At 55.0% G+C, this 22,651-nt stretch overlaps 1 protein-coding gene across 2 annotated transcripts in view; it reads right to left on the bottom strand.

The window, feature by feature from the left end:
• Nucleotides 1-4,222: 4,222 nt before the first annotated feature.
• Nucleotides 4,223-22,651, bottom strand: part of LOC144730767 (uncharacterized) — a 56,440-nt gene continuing 38,011 nt past the window's right edge. For both annotated transcript variants that reach the window (XM_078611512.1, XM_078611513.1), the window contains 4 exons: nucleotides 19,868-19,978; nucleotides 7,144-7,262; nucleotides 6,836-7,004; nucleotides 4,223-4,445 (listed from right to left, as the gene is read on the bottom strand). In XM_078611512.1, coding sequence (XP_078467638.1) covers nucleotides 4,309-4,445; nucleotides 6,836-7,004; nucleotides 7,144-7,262; nucleotides 19,868-19,978 — 536 coding nt within the window. In that variant the 3' untranslated portion in view covers nucleotides 4,223-4,308. The remainder of the gene's footprint in view (nucleotides 4,446-6,835; nucleotides 7,005-7,143; nucleotides 7,263-19,867; nucleotides 19,979-22,651) is intronic.

The raw sequence follows: 22,651 nt of genomic DNA, 5'->3' as shown, positions 1-22,651 counted from the left end.
CGCAATAGTGCTGAGCCCCACCCGGAATCCGCACGGCCGTTGGCCGACATGGTGCAGCAACTGGGTTTGCTCGACACGTGGCGACTGCAACACCCAGGCCAGAGGCAATACACTTGGTGCCGCGCGGGCCTGCAGGGGAGGATGAGCCTCGCCAGGCTGGACCGGCTGTACATCAGTGCGGACAGCGCCAACCGGCTCGGGGGCAGCAACATCGCCCCGTCCGGTTTCTCTGACCACCACCTGGTCTCAGCACTGCTGCGAGTCCCCAGGGAGAGGCGTCGCTACCCCTACTGGAAACTCGACATGCAGCTGCTCGAGGACAAAAATTTCACGGAGGCATTCAGGGCCTGTTGGTCACTGGGCAGCAACCAGGAGCAGTTTCAGCTCTGGCCAGCGATGGTGGGAAAATACTAAAGCGCAGATTAGGGCCCTCTGTCTACAGCTTTCGAGCCAGCATGCCGCCGCCTAGGAGGAGACAGTGAAGCACCTGGCGAGCGAGCTGCTGCTGCTCGAGGCTGAGATGGGCTTGGCCCAGGACGCGCACAACAACGAAGGTGAGGTGCTGCTGGAGAAGCGGCGGCTCTTCAGGGCCGTCACAGACCAGCAGGCACTACTACCAGAGCCCATTGGAGGTGTGGTGGAGCCTTGAATGGAGCAGGGCGAGCCCGCACCATGGCCTCAAAGTTTTCATGACCGCACCTCTGTTCTATAATAGCCTCCTCGATGGAATCGGGGAGGAGAGAACGCTGGCCCTCCGTTTCGCCTCGGCAGGAGTGCGGACGGTTGGCGATCTCGTGAGGAGCCAGGACGGCCACTCCAAATGGAAGAACACGGCCGAGGTGAGCGGTGCCGCTGGGCTCCGCTTCATGATGGCTGGAGAAAAGCTGTTGCGGGAGGCGCTCGCAGCAATGCGGAAACTGCGATTGCAGCTGGAAGCGCCGGGAGACAGCGGCGCCGCACGACCATCCTCCTCCCCCCCCCCCCCCCCCGCTTTCCAAGAGTTGCGCATCTCCTGCATCCAGCCCCTCGGGCGCTGTGATGCAAGGAAGCTGCTCAAGCTCGCGGACTGCAGGGACGTGGCCCTCAAGAGTGCCTCCAAGGGGGTGCTGTACGTGTGCTGCGTCAAGACACTGCGGTGTCGAGAGCTGGCAGACCTACCGGACACGAAGTGGGGGGGTTTCTTCTCTCCCCTGATCGACACCACCCCCCAGTGGAAACAGCTGTACAAGGGCCCCGTTGCAAAGCGCAGCGGGGACCTCCAGTGGAGGCTGGCGCACTGGACGCTGCCCTCGGCGGCGTGGATCAGCAAGGTCACCCCGGGGGCGTCGGATCTGTGCGCTTTCTGTGGCGCGAGGGAGGATCTGGCCCACTAGTACGTGGGGTGTTCACGGCTGAACCCGTTGTTCAGACTTCTAGGAGCCACCTTCACGAAATTGGGGTTGCTCTTCTACAAGAGCAGTTCATATGCGGGGTACCGTACCGGGCGGACAAGCGCCACAACCTGGCAAACTTTGTCTGCGCGCAAGCCAAGATGGCGGTGTATAAAATGCGGAAAAAGAAACTGCAAGGTGACACGGACGACGGCTGTTCAGCGGAGGCGATGCTGAAGGGGCTGCTGAAGGCGAGGCTCCGGCTGGAGCATGCGTACTACTCCCAGGTTGGGGATGCGCACGCCGTGTTCCAGGAGCGGTGGGGTGCCGGTCAGGCCCTCTGCACCAACACAAACGGCGAACTTACTTTCACATTTTGAACGATCAAGTCGAAGCGGGCGTTGGACGCGGCGACGCGGGTGTGATGTGGCGCGCGTGGCGGTCCGGCCGTGCGGCACGCGCGCGGCAGTGCGGCGCACGTGGCGGTGCGGCACACTTGGCGGTGTGGCGCACGTGGCGCACGTGGCGGTGTGGTGCACGTGGCGGTGTGGCGCACGGGCCGCGTTTTTTAGCGGTGATGATGTTACTGATGGTGATGACCTCGAACCAAAAAGAGGCTGCGGAGCAATTGCCGCCGCAGCAATAAAATGGTTTAAAAGTCAAAGTCTGTGTGTCTCTCTCTGTGTTTGTCTCTCTCTCTGTCTCTCTCTCTGTGTGTGTGTCTATCTCTCTGTCTCTCTCTCCGTGTCTCTCTCTGTGTCTCTCTCTGTGCGTCTCTCTCTGTCTGTGTTGTCTCTCTGTATGTGTATCTCTCTCCGAGCTTGCTTTCATTCACACCTGATGACGGTTGCTTGTGTTGCAATCGAAAAGTCGTACTCGATTATTTATTTTATTTCTACGCAACTTTACCGAAAGAACCAAATAGTAATTATTTTATATTATTTTAGTTTTTATTTTATTATTTAGTTTTCTATCTACGTAACTTTACCTCAAGAACCAGGAATATGCTGTTCGTGGATCTTTGTCTTTTTTTTGGTGTGTGTGTGCGTGCAAGGGATTCGCGATTTCATGACGACGCTCGGTACGATGCCGGTACTGTTTGGGTGCCATGGAGGAAGAGCCCGGCGAGTACCGACGGGATGGGAGGGAGGGAGGGGTACACGGGGCAGACCCACACCGACCACGTGGCCAATAAAATAGAATAAAATGTACAACAACATCATGTAAAAAGTATTCGAGATAAAAAAAAACAATTCTGAACATCAGATCAGGGCCCCCGAATCGTCAGAATTCCATTGAGCGGCTGCTGGGATTCGATCGGTCGAGCAGAGCGACTTTCGCGAGGCCTTCTGAGTTGCGGCGTTCCCCCCCCCCCCCCCCCAGTCTACCACACGCCCGCCATTCAGCCCAACGTCCCTGGCGAGCGGTGGGCGCTTGGCGCGTGTGAGCGTTAAGCAGCCGACTCCGCGCCAAGGACGTGCTTCTTACGGGGCAGCGTTAGTCAGAGCGGTGTGTCTTCTTCTCCCTGCACTGGTTCGATGGAGAAACGCAATAAACCATGGGGCCTTTTTTATTTCGTTGCACTACTCAATTCTACTCCTGCGCACGATGATGACAGCAGCGATGTCGTCCAGATGGCAATATGGAGGTGCTGCTGCTGCTGCTAACGATGAGAGAGAGGGCTTCAGCACACAGAGAGAGTTTGTGTCGTGCCGCTGTTCCTCCTCCTCCATTGAAGGAGCGCAGCAGACCACATTGGGGGTTCACTGTGCGGTCCCTCGTTTGGGTTACACGGCCACAGTCGCACCACTTTGGCTGCGTCTTTAAATTTCCATTCAAGGAGGACACGTGGAGCAGCATCGGCCAGGTGACCATCTGACTCGGTTGACGGCTCCACCAGCGTCTTCCAGGCGGAGGAGGAGCGGTCAAAGCGAGGAGGTGGTGCGACAATGTTTTTGGTCTCGAATGGGGGAAGCGGGGTTATTCTGGACGTCTGCGTTACTTCCACTCTGTTCGCACAGCGCCAGCAGCAGCGCCAGCAGTAGCAGCGTTTTTCCGGATCTGGGTGGCGAGATTCTAGAGTCGGCGGTGGTAGCGAGGTAATTTGCCGCCGAGGTCTCGGTTTGACGATCGGTAGGGTTGAGGTTTGGTGGTCGTCGGCAAGGAGGTGCGGTTGTGCGTGCCCGACCGCGCACGTGATCCACGCGTAGCCACCTGCTAACTCTCCCGCATCCTCGGGACAGAACACCCGGACGGCGGGTTCGCTCGCACCGAGCTCGCCGGGAGACCAATCGGATATTTGGGGCGGGCGGGCAGTAGGGCACGCTGGAGAGACGAGACGGACGGCTCCTCGCTTGCCGGCCGTCGAGGGCCCGCGACACGCTGGTACCCGCACGACCGCAATCACGGTGGGAGGTGTGGGGGAAGCAATCCGAATACTCGAAGATAAAACAATAAAAAGGGACGAAGAGGCCGACGCGTCTCTCTCCGCCCCCAACTCGATGCCAGCTACAATAAATACGCTCCCACCTAAGTCAAGTCAATTTCGTTTTTGCTTTTTTAACACGTCGGCAAACTTTACGGCACAAATCTGCCGCCCGAAGCGCCGACCGACCAACACAAACTAACTTCACATCATCCGTGTTTTTGGTTTTATCCGGGACCACCTTATCCCCCGAGCCCATACCCCCCCTCCCATCCCCCCCCCCCACACACCGTCCCCCCCACACCCCCCACCGCACCCCGGGATCACCGGGAGTCGACTGGGGGCGTCCGTCCACCGTGAGAACCCCACGGCGTGCGTGCGAGTCGCTCATCCCCGACTCCTTTCACCGCACCCACGACGCGCCTCATCAATTCAGGTGGTGGGGGTGCACACGAGGTTGTGTGCGTGTGTGGATGGGCGAGGGGGGGGGGGCAGCTCGCTCCCCCCCACAGGTCACATGACCTCGGTCTTGACGATGGTGATGAGGGCGGCGTCGCGCGGGCAGCCCTCGCGCCAGTACTGCTCCGCCGCGGAGCAGACGCCCACGGCGCGGTTGTAGTCCTCCTGAGAGACGCCGGGGGACACGGCGCCTGCACGGGGGGGGGGGGACATGCGCACGGGAGACATGGGGACATGGGGTGGGACATGGGGAGACACGGTGAGACATGGGGTGACACAAAGACACGGGATATACATGGGGTGACACATGGGGTGACACATGGGGTGACACATGGGGTGACACATGGGGTGACACATGGGGTGACACATGGGGTGACACATGGGGTGACACATGGGGTGACACATGGGGTGACACGGTGAGAAAAGGGATACACATGTGGAGACAGATGGGGAGACATGGGGAGACACGGGCTACACATGGGGAGACACGGTGAGACATGGGGTGACAGAGACACGGTGACACACAGGGTGACACAGAGACACGGAGTATACATGGGGAGACACGGTGAGACACGGAGTACACATGGGGAGACACGGTGAGACACGGTGAGACACGGTGAGACACGGTGAGACACGGCGAGACACGGCGAGACACGGGGTGACACGGGGTGACACGGGGTGACACAGGGAATCTCCATGAGTGATGGGGCAGTTGTGGAAAGAGTCGAGAAGTTTCTGTACCTGGGCTGTGTGTGCTCATGACCTGCTCTGATTTAGCAGCAGAAGTCTCACTCCGAATCAGTCGAGCGACATTATCTTTTCATCGCCACGCCTTGTGGAAGCTAGCTGGTCTGTCGCTCCATACAAAGCTCCGGGTCTTCTCTGCCATGGTCATGCCCTCCTCCCTTCCCTGTGTTTGTGAAACGTGGAGCTCCTTAAAGGAGCATCTGCGCCGGTTAGAAACATTCTGGCTGCCCGGCCTGCCTACGATCCATCCAGGGTTAACCAGGCTGGATTGTGCAAGGCTGCGTTGGCTGGGTCATGTAGCCCGTATTCCCAACCACCGCATGACCAAGCAGCTTCTGTTTGGCCGGATAGATGGGGCTGGTACCAGCAGTCAAGGTCGGCATCTGTGGAGGAGGCTCGTGAAGGACGCTGCTGCTACTGGGCATTTGGAGGAAGTCGCCCTCCAACAACAACGGAGGGCGGAGGAGCGACGCTCACAACAACGAGCGGAGCCCTGGGCTGCTAAAACGCAGCGAGCTGTCATTGTGGGGAACACACCAGTCCTCTCATTCAGTCAACCCAAACACATAACACCTGGGCCTGTCACCTGCCCTCCTGTCAGCAAACCTTAGAAACTACACGTGGCCTCAAAGTGCACCTGGCTTGGCACAGGCGCCGTGGTGACGTCACCGTCACTTAGTGGTGAATGGCGGGTATTGGTATTCATATTGAAGAAGTGTGTGTGCGTGCGTGCACGTGTGTGTATATGACTATGCGTGTGTACATGAGTATGCGTGCGTCTGTGTGTGTACGTGAGTATGCGTGCACGTGTATGTACATGGGTATGCGTGCGTGCGTGTGAGTGTACATGGGTATGAGTGCGTGTGAGTGTACATGGGTATGCGTGCGTGTGAGTGTACATGGTATGTGTGCGTGTGAGTGTACATGGGTATGCGTGCGTGTGAGTGTACATGGGTATGTGTGCGTGTGAGTGTACATGGGTATGCGTGCGTGTGAGTGTACATGGTATGTGTGCGTGTGAGTGTACATGGGTATGCGTGCGTGTGAGTGTACATGGGTATGCGTGCGTGTGAGTGTACATGGGTATGTGTGCGTGTGAGTGTACATGGGTATGCGTGCGTGTGAGTGTACATGGTATGTGTGCGTGTGAGTGTACATGGGTATGAGTGCGTGTGAGTGTACATGGGTATGTGTGCGTGTGAGTGTACATGGGTATGTGTGAGTGCGTGCGTGTGAGTGTACATGGGTATGTGTGAGTGCGTGTATGTGAGTGTACATGGGTATGTGTGAGTGCGTGCGTGTGAGTGTACATGGGTATGCGTGCGTGTGAGTGTACATGGTATGTGTGCGTGTGAGTGTACATGGTATGTGTGCGTGTGAGTGTACATGGGTATGCGTGCGTGTGAGTGTACATGGGTATGCGTGCGTGAGTGTACATGGGTATGTGTGCGTGTGAGTGTACATGGGTATGTGTGCGTGTGAGTGTACATGGGTATGCGTGCATGTGAGTGTACATGACTATGTGTGCGTGTGAGTGTACATGAGTATGCGTGCGTGTGAACATGGGCATGCTTGCGTGTGAGTGTACATGGGTATGCGTGCGTGTGAGTGTACATGGGTATGCGTGCGTGTGAGTGTACATGGGTATGCATGCGTGTGAGTGTACATGGGTATGCGTGCGTGTGAGTGTACATGGGTATGTGTGCGTGTGAGTGTACATGGGTATGTGTGAGTGCGTGCGTGTGAGTGTACATGGGTATGCGTGCGTGAGTGTGTACATGGGTATGCATGTATGTGAGTGTACATGGGTATGTGTGTGTGCGTGTCTCCGCACCGGTGAGTGTGTGCAGGAAGTGGTGCACCAGGGCGGCGCGTGCGGCGCGGTAGTGCTGGGCGCTCGTCTGGGAGGGCAGCGGGGCCCAGGGGCCCCCTGCGGGGCCCAGCACTCGCACGCCCAGCGGCTCCCCGGCCTCCACGCGCACCGCCAGCTGTGTGCCGCGCACCTGCGGAGGGGGTCACATCACCGCGTCACACCACGGCACCACGCATCACACCACGGCACACGATGCCGCGTCACGCCGCGTTACAACAACGCCACGCTGCACGGCACGAGGTGACGCCACGTCGACGTGGTGCGCTCACCTCCACGCGGTGCTCGCAGGCCCCGGGGCCGCTCCTCCCTGACTCCACGGTGCCGAGGGCTCCCCCGGGGAAGCGCAGCGTGACGCACACCACGTCGGCGTCGCTCATCGCTGCGCTCTCTACAACCGCACCGACGCAACCACGCGCACGCACACAACCGCACAGGTAAATACACGCACACCAATCACGTGCTGAAGTATATACACAACCAAGACAAAGATCGCCCAGAGAGCCTGCGGACTGTTAGAAAAAGTGCTGTTAGCGGCACGGCACACGAGGGGGTGGATGGCCAACACCACACCCGACCGCCTTTGTCTCCCCAGTGGCGATGTTTACACACAGCACCAGGTACTCATTTGAGCTTCAGTCGACTTAGGGGAGGCCCAGGACCGGTTCAGATAATCGTCACCGGTGTTGGCCGCGAGAGGGAATCGATCTCGGGCTGCCGGGTTCGTAGCGCAGCGTAGCGCTAAGCGCAACACCTCCGTTCCCCGCGGTAGTGTACACGACCGCACACAAAAACGTATCCACACGCAACTCACACACACACGGAACTGATCATCGGTCGAGTGACAAACGACTTGTCGGGCAGCGCAGCTCAGACTGGAGCGCCACGTTGGACCGGGAAAGTCTCCGTGGGTCTCAGGGCCCAACGTCAGGAGGGCCTTGCTACACCAGGATGTTTGTTTGGCCTATTCCTCTTCAAATCGCGAGTGTTTTGCCTCTGTGTGGATGGACACCCGTCGTCATCATCATCATCATCGTCTTCGTCATCATCGTTGTCACCGTCGTCGTCGTCATCATCATCATCATCACCATCGTCGTCATCGTTGTCATCATCATCTTCATCATCGTCGTCACGATCAATCCACTCGCTGGATGAAGGCGGCCTACTCCCCCAAGCTGTTGCCATCCAATTTCACCGCTCCGTCTCCGTGGTGAACGTTCTCTCGGTGGGGGGGGGGAGGCCAGGGGTGGGGGTGGGGAAACGTCTCTCCTCATTTGGCTGCCGTTGCGTCGCGAGTCTCGCTGCCCACCCCATGGCCACCGTCCCTCCCAGCGACGGCGAGCTGGTGCCCCGGCCCACACACACCACGGGTGGCATGTACTCTCTAATCCTCGTGTTCCTCTCCTGCTCTCTCCCTGCTCTCTCTCTCTTTCCCTGTGCTAACGATTTGTCGGTGTACGGCAGACCGCTGCTCGTCACGGCTTTTTCTTGAAAATCGCCACACTCGGCATATCCGCGATCCGCAAACTCGACGGCAAAAGAGAAACCGAGGGTTTGGTTTCGTGGTTCGTAATACGACACCCACCTCTACTTTTGATTTGCGTCACCCTAGATCAACCCAAAACATTAAAACAGGAGGGATTTCGAAACGCAAAATATGATTGATATCACTGTGTAACATTTTTTTTTGTTCCTGGGTATTAAGTGTTATTTCCTAAGTGTTTATGCTTCATAAGTATAAAAAATGGCTATTATTCCCCACAAACTTTGCTTTTGTGACCAGGACATTGATATTTTGAAATGTATCTATTTTCCAGAAGATTCCAGATAGTTTCAGCGCTGAGTAAACTTGGAGTAACTTATCGAACATTCTAGAACTTTCCAGTAATATAAATAGTAGTAAAAATACAGAGGCCTTAAGCCCACCAGTTCAGTTTAGTTCCAGCTGCCCAAGTGGATACATATGTGCATTTTTCTGAGATGGCATCAAGAGGCTGCAAGCATCCGGCAGACGCATGTTGCTGTGTCTATGGCCAATTTATCAAGACAAGAGCGAAAAAGTACTGTGGAAGCATCTGCTAAGATGTGTGAGGCCTATAAGGCATATATCACCATGCCTGTCGGGGATCAAGACAAACCCTGGGCACCTCATTTCACCTGCGAGCAATGCAAAAAAAACTCTGGAAGGTAAGATGGTCAATTGTTGCTCGGAATTTTAAGTTATAAAATGAAACATTTTTTTTATTGTAAACCTTTTATAATTTTAAAATGTTTTGCAACTTTCAATGTTATTGAAAAAATATATCATACATGAAAAATGTTGCGAGAATCTCTTACACATTAGTCATGGGTGAAATATATATATTTTTGTAGGATGGTACAGAGGGGAAAAGAGAGCCATGAAGTTCGCTATCCCAAGAATTTGGCAGGAACCCACTGACCACTCAAGCAACTGCTACTTCTGCATGGTGGACCCTTCCAAACGTCGGACTGGCAAGAATGCACCTGCTATCACGTATCCGAACCTTCCTTCATCCATCGCCCTGGTGCCGCCACACTGCCATGAGCTCCCCGTACCCACTCCTCCGGAGAGAGAGCAGCCGTCTTTAGAAGAGAGCAGCAAGTCAGAGAGCGAGGAAGAGGTTGTAGATCCAGATGACAATTTCAGAGGTGGAGCTGAGGAGAGAAACCCATACTACCCCAACCAAAAAGACCTCAACGACTTGATCAGAGATCTTGGTCTCATCAAGTCCAATGCCGAGCTTTTGACATCTATGCTCAAGCAGTAGAACTTGTTGGATGAAAGTGTGCAAGTCGCAGATCAGAGAAAGCGTCACCAACATTTTTGCAGCTTCTTCATCCGTCAAGATGGGCTCTGCTTCTGCCATAATGTGACCAGTCTGTTCGAGGCAATCGGAATCGCCTGTAACCAGAATGAGTGGCGCCTCTTCATTGACAGCTCATCCAGGAGCCTCAAAGCCGAGCTGCTCCATTATGGTAAGAAGTACCCGTCTCTTCCCCTGGCTCACTCGGTGCACCTCAAAGAGGATTACAACAGCATCAAGACCTTGCTGGACGCCTTGAAGAATGATGAGTATGGCTGGGAGGTCATCGCAGACTTCAAAATGGTGGCATTCCTGATGGGTCTCCAAGGCGGTTTTACCAAGTTTCCCTGCTATCTTTGCCTTTGGGACAGCAGGGACACCAAGGCGCACTACCACAGGTAGGACTGGCCACAGCGGACCGAGTTCTCTGTGGGGAGGAACAACGTCAAGTGGGAGGCGCTGGTGGACCCCCGGAAGGTGCTGATGTCACCACTGCACATCAAATTGGGCCTTATGGAACAATTTGTCAGAGCTGTAGATAAGGAGTCGGCAGCCTTCAAGTACCTTCAAGACTTCTTCCCTAAGCTGTCTGAGGCAAAGGTCAAAGCCGGTGTCTTCGTCGGACCACAGATAAAGAAGATCCTGGAGTGCAATGAATTCCCCAAGAAGCTCACTAGTAAGGGGAAAGCGGCTTGGAACAGCTTTGTCGCAGTGGTTCGTGGCTTCCTGGGCAATCACGAGGTCGAAAACTATGTGGAGCTGGTTGAGACTCTGGTGAAGAACTACGGCACAATGGGCTGTAGGATGTCCCTCAAAGTCCATATCCTTTATGCTCATCTTGATAAATTTAAGGAGAACGTGGGAGCGTACTCAGAGGAGCAAGACGAACGCTTCCACCAGGATATGCTGGACTTTGAACGGCGCTACCAAGGACAGTATAATGAGAACATGATGAGAGACTACATTCGGGAGCTGATTCGTGAAAGTGATTTATAGTATAATCATAAATCTCGAAAAACTACTGACTTCTAAATCTTTTGAAGTAATTTTTGCCCCGCTTTAGAATAAATTCATGTTAATTTTGATTCATATGTTGGTTTTTTTCTGACTTTATATGAACAAACAGACACAAATTCGCCCGTTTTCTCATTGAAAATAGGTACATTTTAAAATATCACTGTCCTGGTCACAAAAGCAAAGTTTGTGGGGGAATAATAGCCATTTTCTATACTTTTTAGGCATACGCAATTAGGAAATAACACTTACTACCCAGGAACCAAAATTGTGTTACATAGTGTATTCGCTAGTGTTATGTTTTATGGTAAATATCTGGAGTGAAAAAAATATATAAAGGCAAATCGCCCGATCATGCTGGATGTAATTACCAGCGAAAAGTTGTAAATGTTGTGGATTTACTCTCCAACACACCGGTGGGCTGAAGTAGTAACTAATTGGCGCGTTGTTTACGTGACAAACCTTACTGGCTGTGTCGGGTGGTGGAGAGATACGACACATTTATACTTACGCGATCTAACCCAAAAACCTTTATTATGAATGTGGTGTACAATACCGTACACGTATCCTCTACTCAGGGCAGCGTGTTCCCCCCTCACCTGGAGAGAACAACCCACTGTCTCCCGGGAGTGAACTATGACCTCAGATTTGTAGGTGCTGATTCTCACCGCAGCCGCTTCACACTCGGCATCAAACCGCTCAAGTGCACGCTGAGATCACCGACTGACGAGGCAAAGAGGATAACGTCATCTGCAAAAAGCAGCGACGTCACCTCCATGCCCCCGTACTACATAATCTCGATGCCCCCGTACCGGATACTCTCCATACCATGGCTGCGCCTTCATATCCTGTCCATGAGAATCACAAACAGGAGTGGAGACAAGAGAGATGCACCCTTGGCAGAGTCCAACACCAGCAGCGAACGACTTTGATTTAACACCAAGAACGCAGACACACCTCTCGCTCCGGGAATAGAAGGACCGGTTAGCGCACAGGAGCATCACCGGTGCATCGTACTCCCCCGCAGCACCTCCCACAAGACATTGCGAGGAAGACGGACACATGCCTTCTCCAAGTCTACAAAGAAGAGGTCGACTGAAGAATCACTCCCATGAGCCCTCAAATATCTGTGACAGGGAAAAGAGCCGGTCCATTGTCCCACGACCATGACGGCATCCGCATTGTTCCAGTGGCTTGACCACTGGGCAGCGCTTCCTCTCCAGCACTCTCGCGTAGGCTTTACCTGGGACGCTGGGGAGTGTGATCCCTCTGTAGTTGGAGTACACACATACACACGCTGCTCCCCTTATATATATAAAAAAATGAGAACCCCAACCTCAGTTTGCCAATCCAGAGGTAGTGTACACACCTTCCATGCAGCACTGAAGAGGCGTGTTAACCATGACACTCCTACACTGTCCAGCGCTTTCAACAACTCTGGGTGAATCTCGTCCACCCCAGTAGCTTTGCCTTCAGCAACCGTGATGGACCCCCCCCCCCTCCTCAGCTGTTTCCAGGGCTGCCTCCTGAGAGAAGGGAGTGTCCACCGGGTTGAAAAGCTCCTGCAAGTCATGGGACCTCCTTTGCCAGTAACAAAATATGAGAATAGGTCATTCCCCTTTTTCTGGCAACAAAAACACCTTTTACAAGGAATCATGTCTGCATTAACCACAATACTTGTGATCAGAATGCAAACAGTTTCAAAGACAATGCATATATTATCAGAGTATGTGTTTTGTTTGCATTCTAATCACAAGTATTGTGGTTAATGCAGACACGATTCTTTGTAAAAAGTGTTTTTGTTGCCAGAAAAAGGGGAAAAAAAACCTATTCTCAGCTCCTCCAAGTGTTCCTTCCACCTTTCGACTATCTCCTTAGTTGAGGTCCATGTCACGCCGCCACCCTTACTGGGAACAGCCTGGGCCACGTCCCGTCGACCCCTCCTAAGGCGTCGGATGGTTTGGCAGAACATTTTTAAGGCTGTCCGGTAGTCCCTCTCCGTGGCCTCTACAAACTCCGCCCATGTCCGCGGGCTTTCGCTTCAGCGGCTGCTGCAGCTGCTGCCCTCAATCAAGTCGGGGGACCCTTTTCCGAGCACAGCTCAGAAAGCCTCCTTCTTCCACTTGACAGCGTCCCTCACCACTGGTGTCCACCAGCGGGTCCCTAGGGTTGCCGCCATGACAGGCACCAACTGCCTTCAGGCGTCAGCTTTTCGCAGCTGCATCCACAATCGAGGTCCTGAACATCGTCCACTTGGACTCAATGTCCATGACCTCCAATGGAGTGCAGGAGAAGTTTTCCCAGAGGTGGAAGTTGAAATCTTTCTGCACTGGGTCTTCCGCCAAACGTTCCCGGCAAACCCGCACTCTTCCTTTTGGGCCTTCCGCTTCTGTCCGGTCGGTGCCCAAAGCGTCGGATCCAACCTGTCACCAGGTGGTGATCAATCGACAGCTTCGCCCCTCTCCTTTTCACCTGAGTGTCCATAACACTCGAACTCAAGTACGATGATACAACGATCAAATCAATCATTGACCTTCGGCCCAAGGTGCTCTGGTACCATGTACGCTGATGAGCATCCTCGCGTTCGAACACGGTGATTGTTATTGACATTCCGTGACTAGCGCAGAATTTCAATAACATCTCACCGGTCGGGTCCAGATCAGGGGGGCCCATTCCTCCCAATCACGCCGCTTTAAGCATCTCCATCGTTTCCCACGTGAGCATTGACGTCGCCCAATAAGACTGTGGGGTCGGTAGGCAGCACTCTGTCCAGCACTGCACCGTCTCCAAGAAGGCCAAATACTCCGAACTGCAGTTTGGTGCACAGGCAGCCAGTCAGAGTTTTCCTTTCTGAGACCCGAAGTCTCATTGAGGCGACCCTCTCATCCACCGGGACAAACTCCCACTGAACAGCACCCAGCCGGGGGATTGTCAGTATCCCCACACCCGCCCGGGGCCTCTCACCAGGGGTTGCTCCGCAGTAGGAGAGAGACCACCCCCGATCGAGAAGTTTGGGTCCAGTGGCAATTCTGCGCATGGTGACGACACCGACTACATCTTGTCGGTACCTTTCCCCACCACCTCTACCAGCTCCGGCTCCTTCCCCCTTGTGACATGCCATGTCCCAACAGCTGGTGTCCATCGCCAAGGTCCAGTTCATCTGAGACCATCCCTCTCCCTGTCATACTGGCATCGCACCTTGTTCTACGCAGTGACAATGAGTGAGTGTAGTTTGTATGCTCTCCACCTGTTCCGCATGGATTCACTCCCACAGCTAAACCCACAGACAGTGGCCAAAACATCCCCCCCAAGCTGAAAAAAAATCCCCTGCAAATCACTCAACTGGCACCGCACACAGCAGCATCAGCAACAACATCATCCCGCGCCTCCCCCCACCCCCCCGACTACAGGGAACACTCGGCAGGAACCCTCCTGCATTCAGGAGTCTTGAGGCTCCGGTGAGAATTTCGTGGGGTAAACAAGCCGGGTCGTAAACAACAGTGACAGGCGAACACCGCGTCTCTCGCGCAAGCTGGAGGGACTGCCGTGCCGCCAGTACCGCCACCACCGCCACCCCTCCTCTTCACCACAGGCCTCTCCCCCCCCACGCAGCCATTAGCCCCCTGGCATCACAGCTCCTCGCGCGCGGGGAGCTCAAGCCACAACTATGAGGCGACTCCCTGAATGTGGGGCGGTGTAGAGCCGAGTGAGCGTGCGTGCACGCGCGTGTGTGTGTTGGGGAGCGGTGGCGCACTGCTTAACGACGCTGCGCTACAAACCGCGGCCATGAACCGAGTTTGAGTCCCGCTCGCAGCCAACAACACCGGGGTGATGATTACCTGAACCGGTCCCGGGCCTCGTCTGGGTCGATGTGTAAAACATCAGCGCCGGCTACCCACCCCCTCGTGTGCCGTGTCGGCCTTCATAAGTGCTCGCTAACAGCACTTGCCCCAACAGTCTGTTGAGGCTACACAGGGGACCTATGCCTTTTGATATTGTATGCATGCGAGTGTGTTTGTGTGTTGCTGTGTGCGATTATACACCGAATGTGTGTGTGTATAATGCGGGCTAGCGTCCGTCCATCCGTGTGTGTGCGTGTGTGTACGTGTGTGTGTGCAGTTGATTGCGCACAGAGCGACGGTGCGCAGAGCGTTCCTGTGCAGGGAAAGAGCGCACATGCTTGTGCATTGTGTGGGGGGTGTTAGCTACTGTGTGTGCCGAGCGTGTGAAGTGACCGTGTGTGTAGTACGTTTGGTGGCTATGCAGAGATTGTATGTTTTGTCAGTGATTGTGCATAGAGTAAGCCAGTGATTGTGTATTGTTTGACTTGGCAATTGTGTCTAGTGTACGAGACAGTGATTGTGTGTAGTGTATATATGGGGAGCGGTCGTGTGGTAGTTGGGGCACTGCGCTGCAAACCCGGCGACCCGTTTACGTTCGATTCCCGTTTACGGCCACCAACACCGGTGACGATTATCCGAACTGGTGCCGAGTCTCCCGTAGCTCAAAGGTGGCCGGCCGTGGTGCTGGCTACCCAACCCCTCGTGTGCCGTGCCGGCCCTGTAAGGCTTTCCGAGGGATGCGTGTCCTCGTGGACATTGTGCGAGACAGTGCTTGCGCACGGCGTGAGAGACGATGACGACTGTGTGTGTTGTGATTGAATGAGACAGCGATGGTGCACGGGGTTTGTGGTTGCGAGCCCGGCGCGTTTCGCGATCGTGTACGCGGAGTGATTGTGTAAGTGTGCCCGCGCGCGCTGGCACTCCGCGGTATACTTCTCCTGCCCATGCTCCAATAACCACCGCCACACCCGCCCTGCTGCCCCCCCCCCACAAACCCCAGCGCGTCCCCACTCCCATCCAAACCACCGCGGGGTCTCGGGATGAGACACCGGCGTTCCGAAGAGGAATTTTAATTAATTACAGCGAAATCAATCACCTGGGCGTTGCCCACGCCGCCAACCGCGTGTGTGTGTCAGTGTGTGTGCGAGCTGTCAAACTGGTTTGACACTCGCTCATATGCACACACAGACACACACATATGCAGATGTGACAGATAACCCCCGTGCAAACTGCTGGAGCAATCGCTTTTAGCGAACACCTATGCAAGGCCGGCAAACGGTGCACATGTGAGGGGGTGGTGTGGCTGGAACCGCAGTGCTGGTGTTTACACTACCGCACCATGTGACTCATTTACGGGTGAGTCGACCTAGGGGAGGCCCGGGATCGGTTCAAATAATGGTCGCAGACTTGGGTGGTCGTGAGCGGGAATTGAACTTGGGTCGCCGGATTCGCAGCGCAGCACCAATGGCTACACTACCGCTCCTCACACATAAAAACAAAGTTACCCCCTATAGCCTTAACAGGCTGTCGTGCCAAGTGCTGTTAGCGAGTAGCACCTCTGAAGGCCGGCACGGCACGCGAGAGGGTGGGGGTGGCCAACGCCACGCCCGGCCGCCTTTGTCATCCGAGTATACACACACACGTATGCATGCATGCACGCATACACACGTATGCGTGCATGCATATTTATACACATATAAATAGGCATTCGTATACACGCGTACATACAAAGATAAAAAAAAACATCCCCCGTATAGCCTTAACAGACTGTTGGGGCAAGTGCTGTTAGCGAGCACCTACACGCGTACATACACACGCACGCACGCGTACGCGCGCGCACATAAGCACTCGCGCGTTCACGGTGAACGCACCCAGTGGGGTAAGAATTCACCCCGGGGCGGTTTGAGGATCCGTAACGATCCCCGCTCTCACGATTCCATCCTAGAGTCGATGTTTTTGTTATGTTGGTGTCCCTAGTCACGTGACACCCATCAGCAGTCACGTGATCCCGTCACGCACACCACGCTGGTGTTTCCCGCACCCGCGATCCGGTGCGTGTATCTAACCCGTATCGCTACGGTAATTACCATGTCCATTATCCACCCAAGAAAGCCTCACCGAGTCTCAAGACTCGTTTTCACTAGAGTCCTGCTACATCGCGATGTTTGGCCAATTGCATCAATGAGTGTGTGGCTTCGTGTAATTTTATGGGTCTCTGCCAGTCTATGGATCTCGATGCGAGCGCCTATGAGCCTCTGCGCGAGTCTATGGGTCTCTGTGCCAGTCTATGGATCTCAGTGCGAGGCACCTGTGAGCCTCTGTGCGGGTCTATGGGTCTCTGTACCAGTCTATGAATCTCAGTGTGATCGCCTGTGAGCCTCTGTGCGGGTCTATGGGTCTCTGTGCCAGTCTATGAATCTCAGTGCGATCACCTATGAGCCTCTGTGCGGGTCTATGGGTCTCTGTGCCAGTCTATGAATCTCAGTGTGATCGCCTATGAGCCTCTGTGCGAGTCTATAGGTCTCTGTGCCAGTCTATGATTCTCAGTGCGAGCACCTGTGAGCCTCTGTGCGAGTCTATGGGTCTCTGTGGCAGTCTATAAATCTCAGTGCGAGCACCTGTGAGCCTCTGTGCGGGTCTATGGGTCTCTGTGCCAGTCTATGAATCTCAGTGTGATCACCTATGAGCCTCTGTGCGAGTCTATGGGTCTCTGTGCCATTCGATGGGGTCTTTACGTCTGGAAAGCATCACCGGAGTCTCAAGACTCGTTTTCCAGGAGACCCCTGCTGCAATTAGGAACGTCTTGCTGCGTATTTTTACCGAATGCGTGGGAGGAAACGGGAGAGCCCCTCACCCTGGTCCGCGCGTGCCTCTCTCTCCCGAGTCCCCCCCGAGTCTCAGACTCGGCTGGGGGGGGGACTTTCCCGGCCGCCGCAGGACGACGGCCGGAGTCGATCGTCGCCGTTCACCTGGAGGTTTCAAAAGCTGCAGTTTCGTTTCCTCCTTTTGAAGTTTAACTTTTGCGAGCAGGCTGCCGTTTTACTCGCCGGGGTCTTCAAACGCCACCGTCTGTTTGACAGGATGTGAAGGGGACAGTTTTTTTTTCTTTCCCCCCTGCGACTGCCGCTTGCTTGGGATTACAGCGAGAGGCGGGCAGACAGAGGAACACGTGGATTAGCGAACAAAGACAAAGATCCCCCGCGTAGCCTTAACAGACTGTTGGGGCAAGTGCCGTTAGCGAGTAGCACCTATGAAGGCCGGCACGGCACACCAGGGGGTGGGCGGCCAGCACCATGCCCGGCCGCGTTTGTCTCCCCAGTGGGGATGTTCACACACTGGCACCAGGTACTCATATGAGGCTGAGTGGACCTAGGGGAGGCCAAGGACCGGTTCAGATAATCGTCAATGGTGTTTGACATAAGCGGAAATCGAACCCGGGTGGCCGTGTTCGCGGTTAGCACGCTGCGCTACCGCTCCCCACACAGAAGTACACACTCACACACACTCACACGTTTGCTAAAAGAAGTACAAAGACCCCCTGTGCGGCCTTTAACAAACTGTTTGGCCAAGCTCTGTTGAGCGAGCCCCTTCTATTACTCGTCAATCACTCTATTGGGATCACGCACACACACAGTAGCAGCAGCAGCAACCGCCGCCTGCCCTCTGCTGGCAGGCTCATGCCCCAGGTCGCTCAGGAAACACGAGACGCCCTATATGCTGGCCTCTTTGAAGTTCTCAGTTGGTTCAACCAAATTGACTTGAAACCTGAAAGTGAACGTGACCCCCGACGACAATTATCTTGGGTGATGGCAGGGTGGTGGGTGTGGTGCGGGATGGTGGATGGCCCAGATAAAACCACATGGGCGAGTGTGAGTCAGGGTATTGCCGATGGCGTTGTTCACCCACGCAGGCAGTGGGGCGGAGGAGGGAGAGACACGGATTGCTCCGGGAGTTGTCGTTGCTTCTTCAAGTAACCAGACGGCTCGTGCTTGCGGTCGCAGGGGACAGCGACCCGCAGCGAGTGGGGAGCGGCTGATAATGACGCGCGCACACGCAAAAATATTACATCTACCTATCAGCACGTGTGTGCGTGTCTGTGCGCGCGTATGTTTGAGTGTGTGCGTGTGCGTGTGTCCATGCGAGTGCGTGTGTGTGTGTGTATACGTGTGAGTGCGTGTATACGTGTGTGTGTGTGTATGCGTGTGAGTGCGTGTTTACGTGTGTGTGTGCTTGTGTACGTGTGTGCGTGTGTACGTGTGTGCGTGTGTACGTGTGTGTGCGTGTGTCCATGGGGAGCGGTAGTGTAGCGGTTAGCGCGCTGCGCTATGAACCCGGCGACACGAGTTCGATTCCCGCTCACGGCCAACACCAGTGACGATTATCTGAACCGGTCTCGGGCCTCCCCTAGGTCGACTCAGCCTCAAATGTGTACCTGGTGCGGTGTGTAAACATCGCCACTAGGGAGACAAAGGCGGTCGGGCGTGGTGCTGGCCACCCACCCCCTCGTGTACCGTTCCGGCCTTCATAGGTGCTCGCTAACAGCACTTGCCCCTACAGTCTGCTAAGGCTATACAGGGGATCTTTGTCTTTGTCCATGCGAGTGCGTGTGTGTGCGTGTATACGTGTGAGTGCGTGTATACGTGTGTGTGCGTGTTTACGTGTGTGTGTGCTTGTGTACGTGTGTGCGTGTGTACGTGTGTGTGCGTGTGTGTGCGTGTGTGTGCGTGTATACGTGCGAGTGCGTGTTATACGTGCGAGTGCGTGTGTACGTGCGAGTGTACGTGTGTACGTGTGTGTGCGTGTGTACGTGCGACTCCGTGATTTGTTTACCTTTCGTGTACTTTGCACTCCTATCGTGTTTTTTGTCCTGTTTGTTGTTGTAACATTCTGACCCCGTGCCCGGACAAATAAAGATTCTGATTCTGAGTGTGTGTGCACGTGTGTGTGCGTGTGCACGTGCGAGTGCGTGTGCACGTGCGAGTGCGGCGCGTGGGGAGCGGTTGGCGCGCGGCGCTACGAACACGGAGAACCGAGTTCGATTCCCGCTCGTGGCCAACACCAACGACGATTAAATGAACCGGCCGGGCGTGGTGTTGGCCACCCACCACCTCGTGTGCTGTCGGCCTTGAAAGGTGCTTCCGAACAGCACTCGTCCCAACAGTCTTGAAGTTTGTTTTTTTGCGGTGTGTGTCAGCGTGCACGCGCGAGTGCGGTACACGTGTGTGCGTGCACGCGCGAGTGCGGTACACGTGTGTGTGTGGTGTGTGTGTGTGCGCGCGTGTGCGGTGCATGTTCGTTTGCGGTGCGCTGGTCACCTTGTGTGAAGGCGCTGCCGGTGGCATAGATGTTTTCGGGAGCGCCGCCCCCCACGAGCCAGCACACCGTGTCCACGTCGTGCACCACGCTGTCGTAGAATATCCCTCCTGCTAGAAAACACAAAACATCCCCCCCCCAGCACAGCCTCAATACTCGCTTGGGGCAAGTGCTGTTGGCGAGCGTCTAGGGGGTGCGTGGCCAGCACCACGCCCGGCCGCCTTTGTCTCCCGAGTGGCAATGTTTACACGCCGCACCAGGTGCTAGTTTTTAGGCCGAGTCGACCTCGGGGAGGCCCAGCTCCAGCTCAGAGAACCGGTGCTGGTGGCCGTCGGCGAGGATCAAACTCGGGCCGCCGGGTTGGTGCGTAGTGAGCTAACCGCAGCGCCACCACTCCACACACACACACACACCGACATCCACTGTGGTGATACACACCACCTGGTCCCCCGGGGGTGGAACTCCCCACCCACCATGGGAGATCAGGCTCTCAGTGTTCATATATATAAATATATTTTTAAACTTTATTATTTAAGCTTTGTTCCTCTCTGGCCCTTAATGCTGCTAGCCGGCTCCTTCTCGATCATCTTTGTCATGTTTCATTCGTGGGGCCTTGACACTTCATGGAAGCCCTTAATATGTGAAAATTATTCTTGCAATGTAGGTATGTTGAACTTCTTTCTTACCGTATGTTGCTAAACGTGCAAATCGGAGGTACGGTGGGGGGGAAGGACAACAAACTAAACACGGAAAACAGTTCTAGAGACGTGAGTTTTCAATCTAGATTGAAACGTGCATAGCTCCAGTGGCTTCCTAATATCTGAAGGAAGAGCGTTCCAGACGGCCGCAGAAGCGCATCTGAAAGCTCCGCGCGATACGGTGACCACCGTAATTGTTTGATGGTTAGCCAAAAGCCGCTGCTGCGAGGATGACCGGAGTTTGCATGATAATGGTTTAAGCTTCTTGACGAGATCAGCAAGGTATTGTGGGTCATTTGTGGCAAGCACTTAGTGTGTAATAAGCGTGAAAATGTAATGAGTTACGATTCGTATTTCGTGCACAACAGCCACCATTCGCCAACAAGGAGGGCACAGGACAGACTCCATTTGCCAGGGGTTGACTGACCGAGTTGACTGGCAGATGCACCAGCTGTGCTCCCCACTGTACCAACTTGCGGTGTTTTTGCTGCCTGGTTCTCCACTCGTTGTTGTGAGCGTCGCTCCTCCGCCCTTCATTGTTGCTGGAGGGCGACTGCCTTCAACTGCCCAGTAGCTTCCTTCACGAGCCTCCTCCATAGAGGCCGATCTTTACACTGCTGGTACCGGTCACCAGCAAGTTCACTCGGCTCCACATCCTCTCGAAATGCATCAGTCCATCTCTTGTCTAGCCAGTGCCACACCCATTTAGCCCCCTCTATCTGGCCAAACAGAATCCACTTGGGCATACTGTGGCTGGGCATGCGGGCTACATGATCCAGCCAACGCAGCTTCAAATGTGCCGGAGGAGCTCACCGATGGGACTGCGTCACAGGATCTTTCAAGGATCTGTGAGCTCCTCACACAATCGAGCCTGGTCAATCCCAGGAGGGACCGTAGGCAGGCCAGCCTGAACGTGTCAAACCGGCGCAGCCGTTCCTGCACATATGAAAGACGCGATGGTTGGGGAGCGACTGGGGCCCAGGCAGCTTCAACGCGGCACCAGTCTTTGGCGCCGGAACGCCGCTCGACCGACTCGGAGCGAGACCTCCGCTGCAACACCGATGGTGGCGACGAAACGGCCAGGAACGCGAACTCCTTCCAACCCTCTCCACACCCACCCCCCTCTTTACTCGTCGAGAGCTAAGGCAGTGGAGTGTGTGATGACACGAGAGTATCTAGGCATGCGCTTTGTTTTTGGTGGGCTTGACGGGGAGGCCCAACCTGTTTCATGGCACGCTGCATGTTCGGCAGCAGAGCCTCCACCTGCCCAGAGTGAGCAGCAATTACAAATGCATCGGTAAACGACCATATTATATACTGTTAGACCGTGAGGCTATGTGACTGGGTCTACCATCAACAACCTGTGACCACCACCCCATCCTAGCAGCGCCGCACGGCCCTCTGACCCTCCGAGCGGAGGCTGCGGTAAGCCTCCTCATTCTCGGGCGTGGGGACATTGTAGACGGTGGGAGTGGATCCGCCGCTTTCCCTAAGCTAGCTGGAACACCTCCTCCTCCGTCAGCCAGGGATTCTGGGGAGGTCTAGACTTTGTAGCCCAATGCATGAGCCAGAGTCCTGAACCTCACCCATTTTCCCCGTGGTTTCAGGATGAGGTAGGAGGGGGGGCGGAAATGACAACACCATCTACAAGCAATAATCACCTTGCATACACATACTACATCCCAACACTGAAATTAAACACACCACCTGCTCTCCCACACACACCCCCTCTGTGACCCACACACACACCTGTGACCCACACACACACCTGTGACCCATAAACACCTACTCTGTATTCCCCACACACACACACGCGTGACCCACACACACACGCGTGACCCACACACACCCTCTGTATTCCACACACACCTGTGACCCACACACACACCTGTGACCCACACACACACCTGTGACCCACACACACACCTGTGACCCAAACACACACCTGTGACCCACACACACACCTATGACCCACACACCCTCTGTATTCCACACACACACCTGTGACCCACACACACACCTGTGACCCACACACACACCGGTGACCCACACACCCTCTGTATTCCACACACACACACCTGTGACCCA

This window comes from Lampetra planeri, chromosome 36, assembly GCF_965212315.1.
Source record: "Lampetra planeri chromosome 36, kcLamPlan1.2.h2, whole genome shotgun sequence".
Taxonomy (NCBI): domain Eukaryota; kingdom Metazoa; phylum Chordata; class Hyperoartia; order Petromyzontiformes; family Petromyzontidae; genus Lampetra; species Lampetra planeri.
This window is presented reverse-complemented; position numbering and strand designations above follow the sequence as displayed.